We start from the raw sequence: 17,609 nt of genomic DNA on the forward strand, positions 1-17,609 counted from the left end.
CCCAATTTTAGAGACAGTATGTGTAGGTTGGGTGTGTAAGTGTCCTGTAGTCTCTTTGTTGCAGATTTGTGACATGATCTATGTGTGCTTGCCACCCAAAGATTGTACTCAGCTTTCTGGGTATGCAGCCAGCATGATACATGTCTACAGGGGCATATTCCTTTGGACTCTATACTCCATGATGAAGCCAGAGTGTACAGAAACGTGTGGAGTAATACACAAGTCAATCCAATCATCTAGAGTACAGGTGGGGGGGTTGCTGTGAGGTGGAGACTAGCCTGTGGTATAGTGAGTCTAGGGCCATTCTAGGCTATAGTGTGAAGTACTGTCCCAAAGTATCCCACACCTCAAAAGAATTAATATATGAATAAAAAGATATTCTCATAGTGCACAACTGGAAAATTTTCTGTTTCTTCCTTGGTGCATGAATATTTTATTTTAATCAAATCCAAATCCACCTCTCACTCCCCTCTTTAGCTCCTCCTGCATCCCTGTCCCTCACCCTCCTCTAACTCTGTGTCCCTTCTCTGTTCTCTATACATTTGTGGCTGTAACCTAGTGAGTCCGTTTAGTGTTGCTGCATACACATGGGTAGCGGGCTGTCCACTGAAGCAGGGCCTGGGCCTGGAGAGAGCTGACCAGCTCCCTGTAAAACTGCTGTGGCTTCTGAACTAGGAGTAGGCCTTGTGACACCCACTATCCCTGCTTGAGTGCTGGCCGGCTTGATCTTGTGTAGCTGCATAGCTGATGAGAGGTCACTAGGACAAACGCCTGGGACTCTGGAGGACACTATGTGGCTCTCACAGTCTGTCCTTCATCTGGGTTGTTTTCTGACTCTTGGGTGAGAGGGTGTGGCACTAACACATTCCTTTCACAAAAACTGGGGTCTATTGGAAAAGCAAGGTGGGAGGTGGGCTGGTGTTGGAACAATCCTGAATTTATTCAGACATATTGTGACACTTTTCCATCATCTAATATGTCCACTCAGTGAGTTTGGAGGTCAGGGGGAGTTCCAGACTCTTGAAGGGAGTGTGGAAGTCATCACTGGTGTTTAGCATCAACTGACTACATGGCTTCACTATTGGGGAAGAGTGTGGATGGAGCAGAGGTGTAGGATTGTCCCCTCAGGCCTCTAGCATTAAGAGGGGGAGAGAAGAGCCAGCCAATCACAGACTGTGGGAGGATCCAAGTGATGGTCATCAGTTCAAGCCTTCCTAGGTGGAGTCTGATGACTGTGGTAGACTGAGGAGCCTGTCTGTACACCAAGGAACACTGGGTGGGCAGCCTCACATCCCTCCAGATGGAGTCTTACTATGTTACTCAGGCTGGCCTCAAACTTGTGTGTTCCACCAATCCTCTTGTGGAAGTCTCTGGAGAGCTGGGATTTCAGATCTGTACCACCACACCTGGAGCAGTCACCTCTCCTTGTTGAATAGTTGGCAAACCAGCAGCCTGTTTATGTAATTAAAGCTAAACACTGAACCAGTGATTGTCACCTTCTGCCTCACAGGCTTAAAGATCGCTTCTCATTACAACTGCTGTGCCTAGTGTGAAGACCCATTTATTGGGCCTTAAATTTAAGCTGGGCTGGAGAGAGGGCTCAGCAGGTAACCATGCTTGCTTCGAAAGCCAAGAACTCCAAGTCAAATCCCTACAACCCACAAAAAGGATTGGCACGTAGCACAAGTGCTCCTGCAGGAAGCTGGGAGGCAGACAGAAATCTGCACAAAAGCTTGCAGGCCAGCTTTCCAGCACAGTGGAGAAGCATCAATGAGACCCTGCACTAATAAAGTGGAAACTGAAGACTGATACCAGTTGCCGCCTTCTGACCTCTACACATCCACTATGGATGCAAGCACGCATGCATTGTATACACATACACACAGCGATACTACATTCTGATTTGGAAATAATATGGCAATGTCACAAAAGGAATGGAGAAAAGGACTGGAGACTGGTTTATTATACTTCTTAAACAGCATGTCCAGTCACCTTCATTGTAATGTACAAGACACCCGCCCCCTTAGCTCAAAACAAGGAAAGGTTTCTGTTATCCAAACATTTCTTTAGAATGTAGACATCTACATTTCATTTATAATAGAAAACGAGTGTAAATGTGCCTTAAGAATACAAAGATCAGTAAACAGCTCAAATTTAGAAAGCTCTCTTCTTTGATAAAGTCTTAACAAAGTACGTTGTTCAACTGAGTACTAAACTTCTCAGTAAACCGTTTTCTACTTGCCACACTGAAACACTCTGAGATTCGGGTACACTGTTTTACCTCATAGACACCATGCGTGAATCGCTGTAACTCTACATGAATCATTGCACAGGCTTAAAGAAAGACAATAAATTAAAGCCCTCTTGTCTCAACAAGTCACCCCTCAAACTATTGTTTTTGTCACCTTGTTTATAGTTTAGACAGTTTGAACAGATTTAAGCGCGTTGCTAGGCAACTAGCTCCCGAAGCATAACGTATTTCCTTCAACATCCCAGCCCATTCTTTTTTATCGTCTTCAAACCTGATGGAAGAAAAAAAAACCAAAAATCAATAAGCAGCCTTTAATGAGACACTTCTGTAAGTTTCTTTGTATTTAGTATAAAAATAGGATCTCTGGGAGTAAAAAAATCCCACTGCCTCCTCCCCAGACAAGATCCTGCCTAGTAAATAACACTTGAATTCCTTTCAAAGTGTACACATTATTAATAAGACCTGGACTGTGGCCATTATACAGTAGTGGGCTTGAAACCCAGTCTTGTGGTCTTCGAGCCCTTCTGCACATGTAAAATAATTTTGGGGAATCTGTCAAGTTTCCAAAGCCGAAACCAGATAAACCCATGAGCAGGCACAGTGCCTCTGGAAGCTCTGTAGTGACTGCACTGTGAGGGCAAATCTGGGAACTACTGCCCCAACAGAAAGATGAGTCATAGCCGGCTATTCCTGTTAGAGGGTCTCCTAGCAACGGTAAGGAGCCCATCAGCAGGCAATGCTGAGCTTTTCTTCCCTTTACTGCCTGTTATTTCCTATTCCTGGGGCAGCTTGGCTTTAGACTACATCAGAACCTAGTGGCTCATGTAAAGTGGGATAGTGAACGGCACAGTTTCTTCCCATCAATGTTTCTCAAGCTCTTTCTGCACATTGGATCACCTGAGGTTCCAGGAAAGAGTGTTTTTTTTTTTTTTTTTTTTTTTTTTTTTTTTTTTTTTCAGGTCCTAGCTCCAGAATCTGGTCTGTGTGTTAAGGCCCAGCTCTGGTATATTTTACAAGTATCACAGGCGACTGCAGTCAGGGTTGGGGAATCACTGCTTATTCACCCTTGGTACCTGTCCTTCAAAACTTCTACTCTTGTTGGGGGTGGTGGTGGTGGCGCACGCCTTTAATCCCAGCACTCGGGAGATAGAGGCAGGCAGATCGCTGTGAATTCAAAGCCAGCCTGGTCTACAGAGTTAGTCCAGGACAGCGAAGGCTACACAAAGAAACCCTGTCTCAAAACAAACAAACAAAAACAAGACTACTACTCTTCCCACTATTTCATTCTGTTTCTGTTGATTCCAGCATTTCTTTTTTTTTTTTTTTTTTTTTTTTTGACTCCAGCATTTCTGTATCTCACCTTCTTGCAAGTTCTAGTCCCCATGGTCGTCTTTTGAGGGAACGAGAGATTGCAATGAACTGTTTTATAGTCACCTTCTCTTCAACACAACCAGTTACTACAATCTAAGTGAAGCACCAGCTCCTGCTGGTTTGGGTCTAGAACAAATACTACCCACTCGCGGGTCTCCAGTGCATTGCTTTGCCTTCATTGATTGGGCATAAACCAAGTGCACTGACGAGCCAAATAGGAGCCTTGTTAAAATGCCACTTCTGATTCAGGAGATCTGAGCTGAGGTCTGGGATTCTGTGTCTCCCAGCAACTCCAGGGGATGATGCTGGTAATGCTCTACAAGCCATACTCCAGGGAGCCTGGCGCCAGGCAGCCTGAGAACAGGCCACTTGAAGACCTCTGGCCTTGCCAGTAAGATGATGGAAGAGCATGCCTGTGGCTGCTCCAGGAGAGTACGCAGCATGGACTCACTAAGGAACCCAAGAGCCCCTGCTGTAGGTCAGATGCCAAGCACGGGCTCTGGGCCAGCAGCAGGGCACACTGCATAGTAAGTGTCCTGATGGGCCCTATCCATCACCAGGTGCCCTGCAGGAGACTTAGCTATCCAAATGGATTTATGCTCCTGTGACCGCCAGGATAGAGCTTGGTTTCCATTAGATAGTTACTGTATCTGACACTATGGTAAAAGCGTTCCTTGTCTGCCCTTTAAAAAACATTCTTTGACTAAAATAGTTCAGTTGAGTAACTGCGGCATACTTGGGAGAATTGCCCAGCAGCTGTCTGGGTGGTAAAATGGATAGCTACTTTCACTGGTTTTTGTTTGTTTGCTTTTAAACATTTATGGCTGGGCTGGGTGGGGCACACCTTTAATCCCAGCACTTGGGAGGCAGAGGCTGGTGGATCTCTGAGTTTGAGGCCAGCCTGGTCCACAGAGTGAGTTCCAGGACAGCCAGGGTTACACAGAGAACCCAATCTCAGAAAAAAACAGGGAAAAAAGTATTTACTAGCTGAATCGCCAAATAATTGGAAGACTAAATTATACTTAATGCATTCATGTAAAACTCAATAGTCTAAATATTTCTTCAGTGATTTCTTTTCTAAAATGATTTTTAAATTTTTTGTTTGTTTTTTGAGACAGGGTTTCTCTGTATATAGTCTTAGGCTGTCCTTGACTTGCTTCATAGACCAAGCTAGCCTTGAACTCCCGAGTTGCTGGTGTGTCACCACGCCTGGCTCAGTCATTAATTTCCTAAAAAAGCACATTTGAGAAAAAAGAAAACCAGGTGCATGCTGGGCTTTTGTTAGGGTGTCAGATCTCCTAGATATGGAGTTACAGATATGCTTGAGCAGCGATATGGGTGCTGGGAATTGAACTTGGGTCCTCTGGAAGAGTAGCCAGTGCCACTCTCCACTGAGCCATTTCTCCAGCCCCTACTGCTGTGCTTTCCTAGTAAATGAATTAATCTGAAGGCCCTACTTGGTGGCTGGACCATCTCAATCAGAATGGTAGAATTGGGCAGAAATATCTTTACTCATTATACAATTAAAGAAACCTGCCTAACTTCGAACCCCTACCAAGACCTAGCTGACGAACAGGATATACTCCACCTTTGAGTGGAGAGTGAGATCTGACTCTCACATGAACTCTGGTGCCCCTTTTCTGACCATGTCCCCTGGATGGGGAGGCCTGGCGGCACTCAGAGGAAGGATAGCTAGTTACCAAGAAGAGACTTGATATTCTGAGAGCATATATAGGGGGAGGAGGTCTCCCTCAGTCACAGACATAGGGGAGGGGAGAAGGGGGGAAGTGGGAGGGAGGGAGGAATAGGAGGAAACAAGGGAAGGGCTAACAATCTAGATGTAATATGAATAAATTAATAAAAAAATTCATTACAACCAAAAAAAAAAAAAAAAAAAAAAAAAAAAAAAAGGAAACCTGCCCAGGGTTGGAGAGGTGGCTCAGCAGACTGGCTGCTCTTCCTGAGGATGCACATTTGGTTCCCAGTATCCGTGTGGGGTCTCACGGGTGTCCGTGACTCCAGCTACTGGGGATCCAGTGCCCTCTTCTGGCATCCAAATGCATTACAGAGGCATGTGGTATACAAACATGCATAAAGGCAAAACGCCCATATACATAAAATAACAACAACAACAACAACAACAAAAAAAAATCAAGAAACTAGTCTGAGCCTGGCATGGTGGTGCATGCCTTTAATCCTAGTACTTAGGATGGCTGTGAGTCCCAGGCTAGCTTGGGACAGAGAAACCCTGTCTCAGAGAAGAAGAAGAAGAAGAAGAAGAAGAAGAAGAAGAAGAAGAAGAAGAAAGAAGAAGAAGAAGAAGAAGAAGGAAGAGGAGGAGGAGGGAAGAGGAGGAGGAAGAGGAGGATGGGGAGAGGAGGAAGAGGAAGAGGAGGAGGAGGAAGAGGAGGAGGAGGAGGGAAGAGGAGGAGAAGAGGAGGATGGGGAGAGGAGGAAGAGGAGGAGGAGGAGGGAAGAGGAGGAGGAGGAAGAGGAGGAGGAGTAAAGAGGAGGAGGAGGAAGAAGAGGATGGGGAGAGGAGGAGGAGGAAGAGGAGGAAGAGGAGGAGGAGGGAAGAGGAGAAAGAGAAGAGGAGGAAGAGGAGGAGGAGGAAGAGGAGGAAGAGGAGGAAGAGGGGGAAGAGGAGGATGGGAGGAGGAGGAAGAGGAGGAGGAAAAGACCATCTAGAGGACTTCTTCCTGACTCTCACCATTATCGCAAGTGTGGTCAATAAGTGGCATACTCCAAAGTTATGGTTTACCACTGAGGCGTGGCTGGCATGATGGGGAAAATCTGGCTTAGTTTCTACAGAATTGCTTGTCAATTATCTGATTTAATACTTGGTTCAAAGAATCAGACTGAGGAAAACTTACTTCCATATGTCATTGACTTCAGTGGGTGCGAACTCTTTGGATTCCAGCTGAATCATTGCAAAACCGCCGATGGCATACAGGGACCCTGCCAGGCTGACCAGACTGATGGAGCTTCTTTCCTGAGGAAATTCTGCCATCACTTCCCACCTAGGCATTTTATTGAAAATATAGTCAATGTAAAATGTATGGACACAGACCATTTGGGTGTAATTTTGCTATTTTTAAAGGATGTGTGCATTCATAGTTTTGTATGCAGGTTTACATTTCTTTACTCTAGGCAGGGTTTCCTGTGTAACTCTGGCTGTTTTCTGTCTGCCTCAGACTCCCCAGTACAGCCAGTCAAGGTCGTGCCCCATTGAGTCCAGCAGATTGAAACTTTTGTGCATTGAAGCATTTACCCATATTATCAAGTCTTCAAGAATATAATTTTTAAGAATATACTTTTTAATGATCAGTTACATCTAGTTGTGTGAAATTCATTGTGGTTTGCAGGTATAAAAATTAGTGTGTAATCATATTTATTTGGTTCATCAAAAAAGTAATGACACTGCTCTAACTTTTTTCATCACTAACATCAGTGTATAAAACATATGCACTGCCCCAATGTGTGTAAGCTCAAAACTTTAGAAAAATTAATTTTATGTAAAATATCAGCCAAGTGTCTTTTCACATTAATCTAATAAAATTTTAAAAGAAAAATATTAAGAAACTCACAAAGCATTCATAGTTTATGAATGCTAGTTGTTAACAAGTGAAAATTTTGGGTTTGAGACATGGTTTCTCTGTGTAGAGCAGGCTGGCCTGGAACTCAGAGATCCACCTGTCTCTGCCTCTCAAGTGTTGGGATTAAAGTTGTGCACCACCACATCCAGCCAAAAAATCTTTTAATTCTTTTTTTAAAAAAATGTCTATTTTTTATTTTATGTGCAGTAGTGGTCTTGCCTGCATGTATGTCTGTGTAAGGCTGTCAAATGGTCTGGATCTGGAATTATAGCCAGTTTTGAGCTGCCATGTGTGCTGGGAATTGAACTCAGGACCTCTAGAAGAACAGCCAGCACTCTTAACCACTCACTGAGCCACCTCTCCAGCCCCATTTTTAAATTATTTTTGTTTTGTTTTGTTTTTCGAGACAAGATTTCTCTGTGTAGCCTTAGCTGTCCTGGACTTGCTTTGTAGACCAGGCTGGCCTCGAACTCACAGAGATCCGCCTGCCTCTGCCTCCCGAGTGCTGGGATTAAAGGCGTGTGCCGCCATACCTGGATGATCTTATAATTCTTAAACTATATGTTCTCCATCAGTTATTGTAACACATACACATCCATGTTTATACTGGTCTTCAGAGGAAATAATGCCTTTGCTAAATGACTAAATGTATAAAGTTAGTGCAGAGTCAGGCAAACAGTATGTCAGCGCTAACTCATGAGTTGTACATTCCTAATGGCAAACACGTGTCGTGGGGAGTTGGAAATACTTCCTCTTTAACCTAAGCATCTCTGGCTTGCTCTCCTCATGCCTTAGGAAGCATAGCTACTGCCCACATTTAACAACTTAGACGTGCAAGACTCATGTGTTGTAGCAAAGCAACTCACTTATTGGTTTTGAGGTCGAAAGCTTCCACTGAAGCTGAGAGGCCGTCTTCGGTGACCCCTCCTGCGATCACAATTTTGCCTTTATGGATTGCCACGCCGAACATGGAACGAGGGGTTTTCATCGGAGCCAGATCTTTCCAGTCTCCTTTCTTGGGGTTGTAGATAAACACCCTATTTGTACACTTTCTGTAAACATAAAAAGACAATAAGTGTTCCATTTAGAACCTTCTTTTTGTGAAAGCAACTTAATAATTTAGTTCTGTTTCTGATGGAGTACACTGTACTCCATTTAAAGAGATTTGGGACTCTTTGGGGCTAGGGGTGTGGCTTAGTGGCAAAGTGCTATTGAGGCATGTGTGAGGCTCTGGGTTCAAGCTCTGAAAAAAGTGTTTTCTTAGTGAGTCCAGCCTTGTCTACATAAGCTCCTATATTAGAAAACCATGGCGAGGCCAGGTGGTGGTGGTGCATGCCTTTAATCCCAGCACTTGGGAGGCAGAGGCAGGCTGATTAATGTGAATTTGAGGCCAGCCTGGTCTACAAAGTGAGTCCAGGACAGCCAAGGCTACACAGAAAAACCCTGCCTCAGAAAAAACAAAAATAGAAACAAACCATTGTGAGGGGGCCTGAGAGATGGCTTTGCAGTTAAGAGCACTAACTGCTCTCCCAGAGGACCTGAGTTCAATTCCCAGCAACCACATGGTAGCTCACAACCATCTATGTGATATAATGTCCTCTTCTGGCATGCAGGCATATGCGCAAGCAGAGCGCTGTATACATAATAAATAAACATCTTTTTGAAAAACCCAAAACATTGCAACTGTAGATTATATAAGTCATCATGTAGACTGATTAATGATGAAAATGGTTTTATGTGCTAAATGCCAACAGAAATACTTGGACTCAACCAAATTATTCTCAGATTGGGCCAAGATGGGTTTCCTAAAGTTGTACATAAACTGATCAATAATTCTGAATCCCTAGTCATAAGCAGTTTGGTAATGCCAAGAACCAAACAAAAATCTTTTTGTGGGAATGATTTTTTTTTTCTTAATGTGAAAAAAGGCCAGACGTAAACATTTCCTTTAAGACTTGAGTACGGCAAGGTTTGGTGATAGCAGAAAAGAAAAGCATATTCACCTGGGCGATTCAGTGGCCCCCCCAGCAGCGCACACCTGGGCGATTCAGTGCCCCCAGCATCCCATACCCCATGTACTTGGCATTGGACTCTAGGCCTTCCATGTTCTAGAAAGTGCTATTGAGCCTCACCCTCAGTCTCAGCCTCTACTTTTAGCTAATGATTCATTTCAAAGTTCTTGGCTTTGACATTTGTTAGGCAATGCTGCCTAGGTAATAAGATTCTTGAGGATTAATATATTATTTCTGGCCGACATGAATGTTTTTTTTTATTGGCATATTGATTTTCTGACTACTATTATTATCTGCAGGAAACAATTTAAATCATTTAGGTAGAATTCCAATGTTTCCAGCATTTGATTAAGAAGAGATTTTATTTCAGGATATATCATCTTTGAGTATGGAGAGATAGGGTTTTTAAAAATTGCCTGTTAGGTCACCACATTTTCTATGCTGTATTTATTTATTTATTTATTTATTTTAATACAGAGTTTTTTTGTGTGTAGCCTTGGCATTTCTCTGTACACCAGGCTGGTCTGGAATTCACACTGATCCACCTACCTCTGCCTCTCCAGTGCTAAGATTAAAGGCGTACGCCATGACACCTGGCTTTGTATTTATCCTTTTAATGGAATAAACTAATTCCCAAATACAGAGTTCTTTACTTGACACAGAACTTCATATTTGACTTCTTCTTTGCTAGCTGTGTATCTTTTAAGTTGCTTCTTTGTGTGTTCTGAGACCGGGTCTTGCTGTCACCTAGGTGGTCTGGAAATCCTGGGCCCAGTTGATTCTCTGACCTCAGCCTGGGACTACGGGTGCATGCCACTGTGCCCAAGTACAACCTTACAATTCATAATCTCCGTTACCTTTCCATGGTTGGACAGTTCCATTAATAAATAGCCTGGTGATCGTTTGACTAGCTGGGTGACTGGCTTAACTGACCCTGGGAGCACTCTCTGAGATGTCAGATCTCTTCTTAAACTGGAGACCGCCTAGAAGAACAGTTCTTCTTCTTCTTCTTTTTTTTTTTTTAATTTATTCTTGTTACATCTCAATGTTTATCCCATCCCTTGTATCCTCCCATTCCTCCCCCCCCCCATTTTCCCCATTATTCCCCTCCCCTATGACTGTTCCTGAGGGGGATTACCTCCCCCTATATATTCTCATAGGGTATCAAGTCTCTTCTTGGCTACTTGCTGTCCTTCCTCTGAGTGTCACCAGGTCTCCCCCTCCAGGGGACATGGTCAAATGTGAGGCACCATAGTACGTGAGAAAGTCATATCACACTCTCCACTCAACTGTGGAGAATATTCGAACAGTTCTTCTTAAACAGGCAATTGAGAATCCCTGGCCTTGAAGCCAAGATGGGCTCATACATGAGATATATTCTGGTTTTCTTACAACGGACCAGCTAGAAGTCACGAGTGGGAGACCTGAGCGGGAGTAAGTCACCAACATACTCCTGGAAAAAATGACCGCTTTTTTCAGTTACTATGCTCTTTCGTTTCAAACTGATAAAAATTCTTTCTCATGCACACAAAGCACAGATCTACACTTTTCCTGTGTACTGTTTTGCTAATGGATATACTTCAATGCCACGTGAGGGAGTACATTGGAACTTTTTATCCACTGGTGTCAGCTGGAGACATAGCTCAACAGGTAAAGGTGCCTGTGCCCCTTCAGCCTGATGGTCTGCATTCTGTCCCTGGATCCCACATGGTGGAAGAAGTGGCTCATCAACTTTCTTCCCTCACCTCCACATGTGCGCTGTGGGAAGTGCGCCACCCACAGGATATATACACGCACAGTAAAACTGGCAAAACAAAACTGTAAATGTGAATCTACTTATGTTTAATTGAATAATAAAGCCTACTGGTCTTGACATAGTGAAAGGTGGTTATAAAGCAGCTACATAGAAGACTGACGGGGCTTCTAGATGCTGCTTGTCCACTGTCAGGATGCTCACAGTTGAGGGGCTCATGTGGCAGCGTGCTACATTTCTGTCTATTCGGTCTAGTGGCTTTAAAACATTGTTTTTTCTTCAAAAAACAATTTCCTCTAATAATTTTTCAAATTCTCTTTATCTGCCAAATATGATGAGAGCCAAGTCCCATTTCAGTATGTAGTCTCAAAAAGAGAAAAGAAAAGAAACCCTTGCAATACTCACGTGAATGTAGATCAAAAGAAATCTTTAGGGCACTTACTTGTCATCTGTCTTTCCACCTAAACAGTATACCATCCCATTGTGTGAAATCACATTATGGCCGTAAACTTTAATAGGAAGATTTTTTACTTCACTCCATTTTGCAGCCCTAAAATCAGACGATAATTAGAGTTCATGTTCCATCTTATGAAAATATGAATGTTGTGGGCATACTTAAGGGGCAAAAATATTATGGAAATATTATACCAACTTACACAGGATCATAGCATAATACGGAATCCAGTGAAGCCTCTGTTTGAAGGTCTTTGCCAGCAACCACATATATTTTGTCATCTACCTCTCCCAGACCAAAGAGACACCTGGCTGACGGCAGAGGTGGAAGCCCAACCCACTCAGAGGTTATATTATCAAGCTGAAAAAAAATATGAGTTATGGAGTTTGGTAGAGAAATATTATCAGGTGTAAATAAAAACCCCACAATATTTCATATAATGTTTAAAATTTACAGAGACGGTCGAAGATCTTGTAAAACTATAATCCCAAAGTATCACATTTTAGCTGAGAATTACTAAAAAGAATGGAAAAATCTATGTGGCTTATAAAAACAAGAAACAAAAACAAAACCAACCCCACATACACACAAAAGACATAAAGAAAGGAAAGAGAGCTGGGCTGTGGTGGTGCAGACCTTTAACCCCAGCACTTGGAAGGCAGAGGCAAGCGGGTCTCTGTGAGTTCGAGGCCAGCCTGGAGCAAGTTCCAGGACAGCTAGAGCTGTTACACAGAGAAACCCTATCTCGAAAAACAAAACAAAACAAAAACAAAAGCAAATAAATAAATAAATAAAAAGAAAGAAAGAAAGAAAGAAAAAGAAAAAAATAGAAAGGAAAGAGGAAAAAGTAGAACTGTTAGGTGAGTTAGATCTGTGCAGTTTCTTGTCAAATTTCCCTCTGAAGTTGCCTTGTTCCTTGTTTTGAAACAAGGAATCTCAATACTTTGGGGACACCGGGGAAAGACAGGCTGTCTGTGGCAGGGTCACAGTCTATGAATGACTCCTGAATGCTATATTTAACACACGCCCAAAGCCAGCCCCCGAGACAGCTGGACTTGTCGCTCAGTCCACAGACCATCGAGGCGGGGCAGTATCACTTTCCACCTTTTAAACAAGTCTGCGTCCCCTGTGTTTTATTGTCTTGGGTACAGGAAATACTCATTTCAATACCCATGTTCTGGGTGGAGTCGTCTCAAATATCCTTTTTCTGGCTTACGCTAAGATGTAAAGCAGCCCCACGGAGGCTCGGTTAGCGTCATGCTCTGGACCAGGTGAGTCTGATCTGCCTGGCATTCATCTTGGCACTTACTTTCTAAAATCTCAATGTACTCCGTTTTGAACTCGAGGGCAACACTGCCAAGGAAACTGTTTCTGAGAGGTGAAGCTGCAGCTTCGTATGCCACTCCCAGGGAGCAGAAGAGAAATGCAGCAAACTGAGATCCAGTGCAAATCCTAGTATAGGCAGGACTGCTTCTGGTCTAGCAGTGTCAGTTAAACAAAGTTCTGAGACCAAGTGACCCACCCGTGATGTGGGCTTAAACTCCTTGTCCACAGCGTTAGCTTTGTAGTCATTCATTTCCGCATCTAGACTGAGAATGTAATGTTTCCGTTCTTGAAAAACAAAAAACAAAAACCTCAGGTCAAGAAGGTATCATAGAGCTAAGAGTATGTAGCTCCGTGCTCAGTGAGGCTGAGATGACATGCACAGAACCCTGGGTTTGATTCCTAGCACAGGTGGTGAGTGTGTGCCTGTGTGTGTGTGTGTGTGTGTGTGTGTGTGTGTGTGTGTGTGTAGGGGTGGGGAGTACTACGTAATAGAGTAACTATAAACACTGATGGAAGGCTGACTCTGTACAAACTTCTGTACAAAATGTGTAGGCAGGAGCGCAATCTTACTTGGCTTCCCGCTAGGCACAGAGAGGTTAAATCACTTGCCCAACTTGACATAGCTTTTTAGGTGATTTTCAATGCCATTAGGGGGGTTGTTGCTTGTTTGAGACAGGGTCTCATTATGCATCATGGATACCTTCTTAAATTTTGTTTGTTTATCTGTTTATTTATTTATTTAGGTTTTTCAAGGCAGAGTTTCTCTGTGCAGCCTTTGCTGTCCTGGACTCCCTTTGTAGATCAAGCTGGTCTTGAACTCACAGCACTTCACCTGCCTCTGCCTCCCTAGTGCTGGGATTAAAGGCATGCGCCACCATGCCTAGCTATTTTTTTTTAATTATTTTTTAGTTTTTATTTTTAATGGCTCCACAGCTACCACAATCCCAAACCTGAGGGCTTGGTTCCAGACTATGCACTACCTGTCTTCGCATTCTACCCCGGGAACATTTTCTATAGCAGCCGGCCCCTTCAGTGGATGAGCTCTCGAGTTTCTTAACCCTTCTAGATCCCACTTTCCTCACTGTGGAGATTTGGGTTGATACCTAGGATATCTCAAACCTTAATGTGGTCTAAAATTTGATGGATCAGCCTGGTGTGGTGGCACATACCTTTAATCCCAGCACTCGGGAGGCAGAGGCAGGTGGATCGGTGTGAGTTCGAGGCCAACCTGGTCTACAAAGCGAGTCCAGGACAGCCAGGGGTACACAGAGAAACCCTGTCTTGAAAAACAAAAAACAAAAAACAAAATAAAACTTGATGAATCTATTAATCCAATGGTGGAGGGAAATCTTAAGACCAAAAGTGTCCCCAGTCTATTTGCGGCATGTGCGTGCCAAATGTCAATTCATTCTGAATTTATACACCTCACACAGGCAGCCAAGAAGAAAGCCACAAAGCCTAAAGTTCTCATACAAAGCTCTCCTTTATGAATTTAACTCACTCATTTTGTTTAATTAATTTAGTTAAAAGGCATTTGTGCATGTTAGAAGTGGCAAAGGAGATGACCTTTCAACTTTGTATAAGTGTTTCAATGGCTCCTGCCTACACAGGTAATCTCACTTGGAAACTGAGGCACAAAAAAGGTAGAAGGAAGTTAAGAGGACAAAGAAAATAAAGATGAAAATGAGTACTTAAAACGAAGAGCGTGGGCGCTGGATATATTTTTTAAAGGTGTGTGTGTGTGTGTGTGCGCGCGCGTGAGTGTAATGAGCTAGGTCCCTACCTTTATAGTCAGTATACTAATATAAAGTGGGTTAAAGCATCCAGGAGTGTTGAGAACTAGTCTGTATTTTGTTCCTTGGACCTGTGGTTGTTTCTCTGTCTGGCCTATCTGCCTGTCTGTGCCTGTCTACCTACTCAGTTATGTTTTTCATTTCCCAGATATATTTACAATCTTTTTCACTGGATTTTTCCCTTTCTAAGGTTAATCTGAATTTGAAATCAGGGCTTGGGGAAATATCTGGGTCCGATTCGAATGCTTTTGCTACTGTCTTTCACTGGAACTTAGAAAATTAAACTTGAGTAGTATATATTATTATGGTCATATTTTTCTGACATTAGAGCAAGTTGGTGAGAGGCAGTATTTTGTGAATGCGTGGTATGTTGTGTATTTTGAGAGCTCGCAGTGACTGTGGTCTGGCAGTCTACACTTGCTCATCCCTGGCCTTTCCACTGTAAGTGCCTGAAAACCCCACGCCACAATCAGCTAGGAACTAAAGTAGTTCTTATTGATCTAACCACAACCATCAAGCATTGATCCTGGCAATACCGGAGGTGCAGGGTTACATCACCAAAGGACTCATAAGCTGCTAAGTACAGCACATTGATGGCATGAAACAAATTCTCCTGAAATAAATTAGAAAGGGCTGGTTAGGTAGGAGGATTTGCTTTCTTGGAAATTTTTATGGTTACACCAAACAGACAATTAGGTTATAATGATATCTGCCTCTACCTCTGATCAAATAAATGTAATATTATAGGCAATGCCTTCTAAATGTAACTCAAATAGTGACACTTGCGGTGGCAGCTTTTTTTTTTTGTACAATCAAAATTGTTCAGAATATATACAAGTCATTCTTTTTCAATACACCTTTAATACAGTAACAATAAATAGGAAATGAACTGTTACTTCCCTAAGCCTCCTATGAAACTGAGAAAGTAGAAAAGCAGACAAATTCCTACTTCCTTGCAGTGTGTAAAGCACTGTGACATAGGCAACAAAGGCCTTAACCTATTTACCAGGTAACAGTGTTAAAGATTATAAACTCCATTTTTACCAAAATGCTGAGCTTTGAAGGATTGTAATTACCAGCTACCACCTAAACGGTATTAGGGTGAAATAGCGGAAGGAAAATCTTGACTCATGAGTCAGGCATAAGGACTCTGTCACCACACATTTTCATTAAATATTAAGTCTAAGTATTCTTGCCAGCACTCTTAAGCATGATCATTAAGAGGGCACAGTGGAGCCGGGCGTGGTGGCGCACGCCTGTAATCCCAGCACTCGGGAGGCAGAGGCAGGAGGATCGCTGTGAGTTCGAGGCCAGCCTGGTCTACAAAGTGAGTTCAGGACAGCCAAGGCTACACGGAGAAACGCTGTCTCAAAAAACAAACAAACAAACAAAAAAAACCAAAAGAAGAAGAAGAAGAAGAAGAAGAAGAAGAAGAAGAAGAAGAAGAAGAAGAAGAAGAAGAAGAAGAAGAAGAAGGCGGCACAGTGGTATATCACATAAGCAGCTCCCCACCCCCCATAAGTCACAAACTGGCTAAGGATGGTAAATGACAGCCTGCGCCTCCTTACCTGGAAAAAGTATGACTGCAGGGGTTGATCCTTGTTTTCTTCATCCACGTACAGTCCCCCCACCACGTAGATCTGATTCTGTTGGGTAACAATACTGGAATGGTTTCTGGGGATCTGCTCGGCCAGGGCAGTAAGGTAACACTCGTTTTCTGTGGGGTCATAAGCCACCGCAGCTGTGTCATTGACCAAGAGGATGAGATCTTTAACGAACATTCCATGCCTGGGGATGTCATTCAGGTAACCAGGAAGTAAGTCTTCATCACCAACGTCACCATTCACCTCACCCGCCCCCGCCTTCTCGGCATTTTTGCTAGGTTCTGGGAGTTTGCCTGCGAAAGCGTCTTTTAGAACTTTGATTTTTTTCTGGACTTCTGGGTTGCTTTTAATTATGTCATCTTTCTCAACGTGGTCTTTGAAATATTTTTCTGCCATGAGGCGAAAACGAATACAATCAAACACTTCGCTAAGGTTTTTCGCCCGGTTTTCTTTGTCGGTCCGCACCCATTTCATCACTGCCTCAAACACTACTTCCTCCTTTTCCACGTTGAGGCTGTCATTTGAAATGACCGAGATCAGTTCCTGCGGCGACAGTTGCATGAAGTCTTCTTCCTTACAAATCTGCACAAAGCGATCGGACACAAACTCCCGGGCAGAAATGGCAAGTCTTGGGCAGTCAAGAAGCAGCCCTAACCTTAGGATGGCCAGACAGTTCCCGGGAGCCAGTCTTTTCTGAAGGTAAGACACACAGACAGTGAACACAGACGGGATCTGGAAGCGGCTGGACAGGGCGAAGATGTCTTGCACGTTTCCGTCGTTGAGATCGATACTGGCAGAGTACAGGTATTTGATGATCAAATCAAGTACCGCAGGATCCACGTTATCCAGCACCACCTCCTTTTTTTTCTCCTCCTCAATTTCGGATAAAAAATATTCACGAAAGTAAGGGCTACAAGCAGACAGTATCAGTCTGTGGCATGGAAGGCTTTTGTCACCTGCTTTTAGGGTGCAATCGATGAATTTTTTCTCTTCCAGGAGATCTTTTAGACCATCCTGAAGAAGGGTGGATTGGTAAAGGCGGAGTTCCTCTGCAAGCTCCCGCTGGGAATCCATTCTGTGAGGAACCTGGGTGAGGAAGGGGACACTGAGGGTCTTTGCTCCTTGCTGCACAGAGGTCTAGCTGTAAAAAGGCAGAGCAGTGTGCCCTGGGCAGCCTGAAGCCTTTGCAATTTAATCCCACCAGCTAAATATAGACAGCGGCTTTAACAACCGGAATTTAAGAGAGCTGCTTTGGAAAGGAGTGTTGTTCAGCTGTCTGAGATTGAAAGTAACAACTGTGACTTCTGGTCACTAGCGAAACTGCTAGGAAAGAAGACATTCAGGTGAAGCGGAAAGCTTTGAAATACAGAAAGCCTTGGAACACATGTTAATAAAGGGCGTCCACAGGAAAATGCTTACTGAACTAACAGGAAAAAAATGTATCATAAA

General features: G+C 43.4%; 1 protein-coding gene across 1 annotated transcript; it reads right to left on the reverse strand.

Moving 5' to 3' along the window:
* Positions 1-2,232: 2,232 nt before the first annotated feature.
* Positions 2,233-17,330, reverse strand: Klhl41 (kelch like family member 41). The gene is made up of 6 exons (XM_051166624.1): positions 16,125-17,330; positions 11,640-11,797; positions 11,426-11,533; positions 8,085-8,270; positions 6,496-6,642; positions 2,233-2,522 (listed from the first exon to the last, which is right to left on the reverse strand). The coding sequence occupies exons 1-6, from the start codon at positions 17,232-17,234 to the stop codon at positions 2,411-2,413; spliced, it is 1,821 nt and encodes a 606-aa protein (XP_051022581.1). The 5' UTR covers positions 17,235-17,330; the 3' UTR covers positions 2,233-2,410.
* Between the last annotated feature and the right edge of the window lie 279 nt (positions 17,331-17,609).

This window comes from Acomys russatus, chromosome 24, assembly GCF_903995435.1.
Source record: "Acomys russatus chromosome 24, mAcoRus1.1, whole genome shotgun sequence".
NCBI lineage: Eukaryota > Metazoa > Chordata > Mammalia > Rodentia > Muridae > Acomys > Acomys russatus.

What these genes read in the sequence shown, in the direction of transcription:
- Klhl41 (XM_051166624.1), bottom strand. Translation starts at nt 17,234, where the DNA reads ATGGATTCCCAGCGGGAGCTTGCAGAGGAACTCCGCCTTTACCAATCC. An exon ending in TGCAGTCATACTTTTTCCAG is followed by an intron (nt 11,798 to 16,124) that starts GTAAGGAGGCGC and finishes ATTTTTTTTCAG; the next exon opens with CTTGATAATATAACCTCTGA. An exon ending in TTCGACCTCAAAACCAATAA is followed by an intron (nt 6,643 to 8,084) that starts GTGAGTTGCTTT and finishes TAAAATGCCTAG; the next exon opens with GTGGGAAGTGATGGCAGAAT.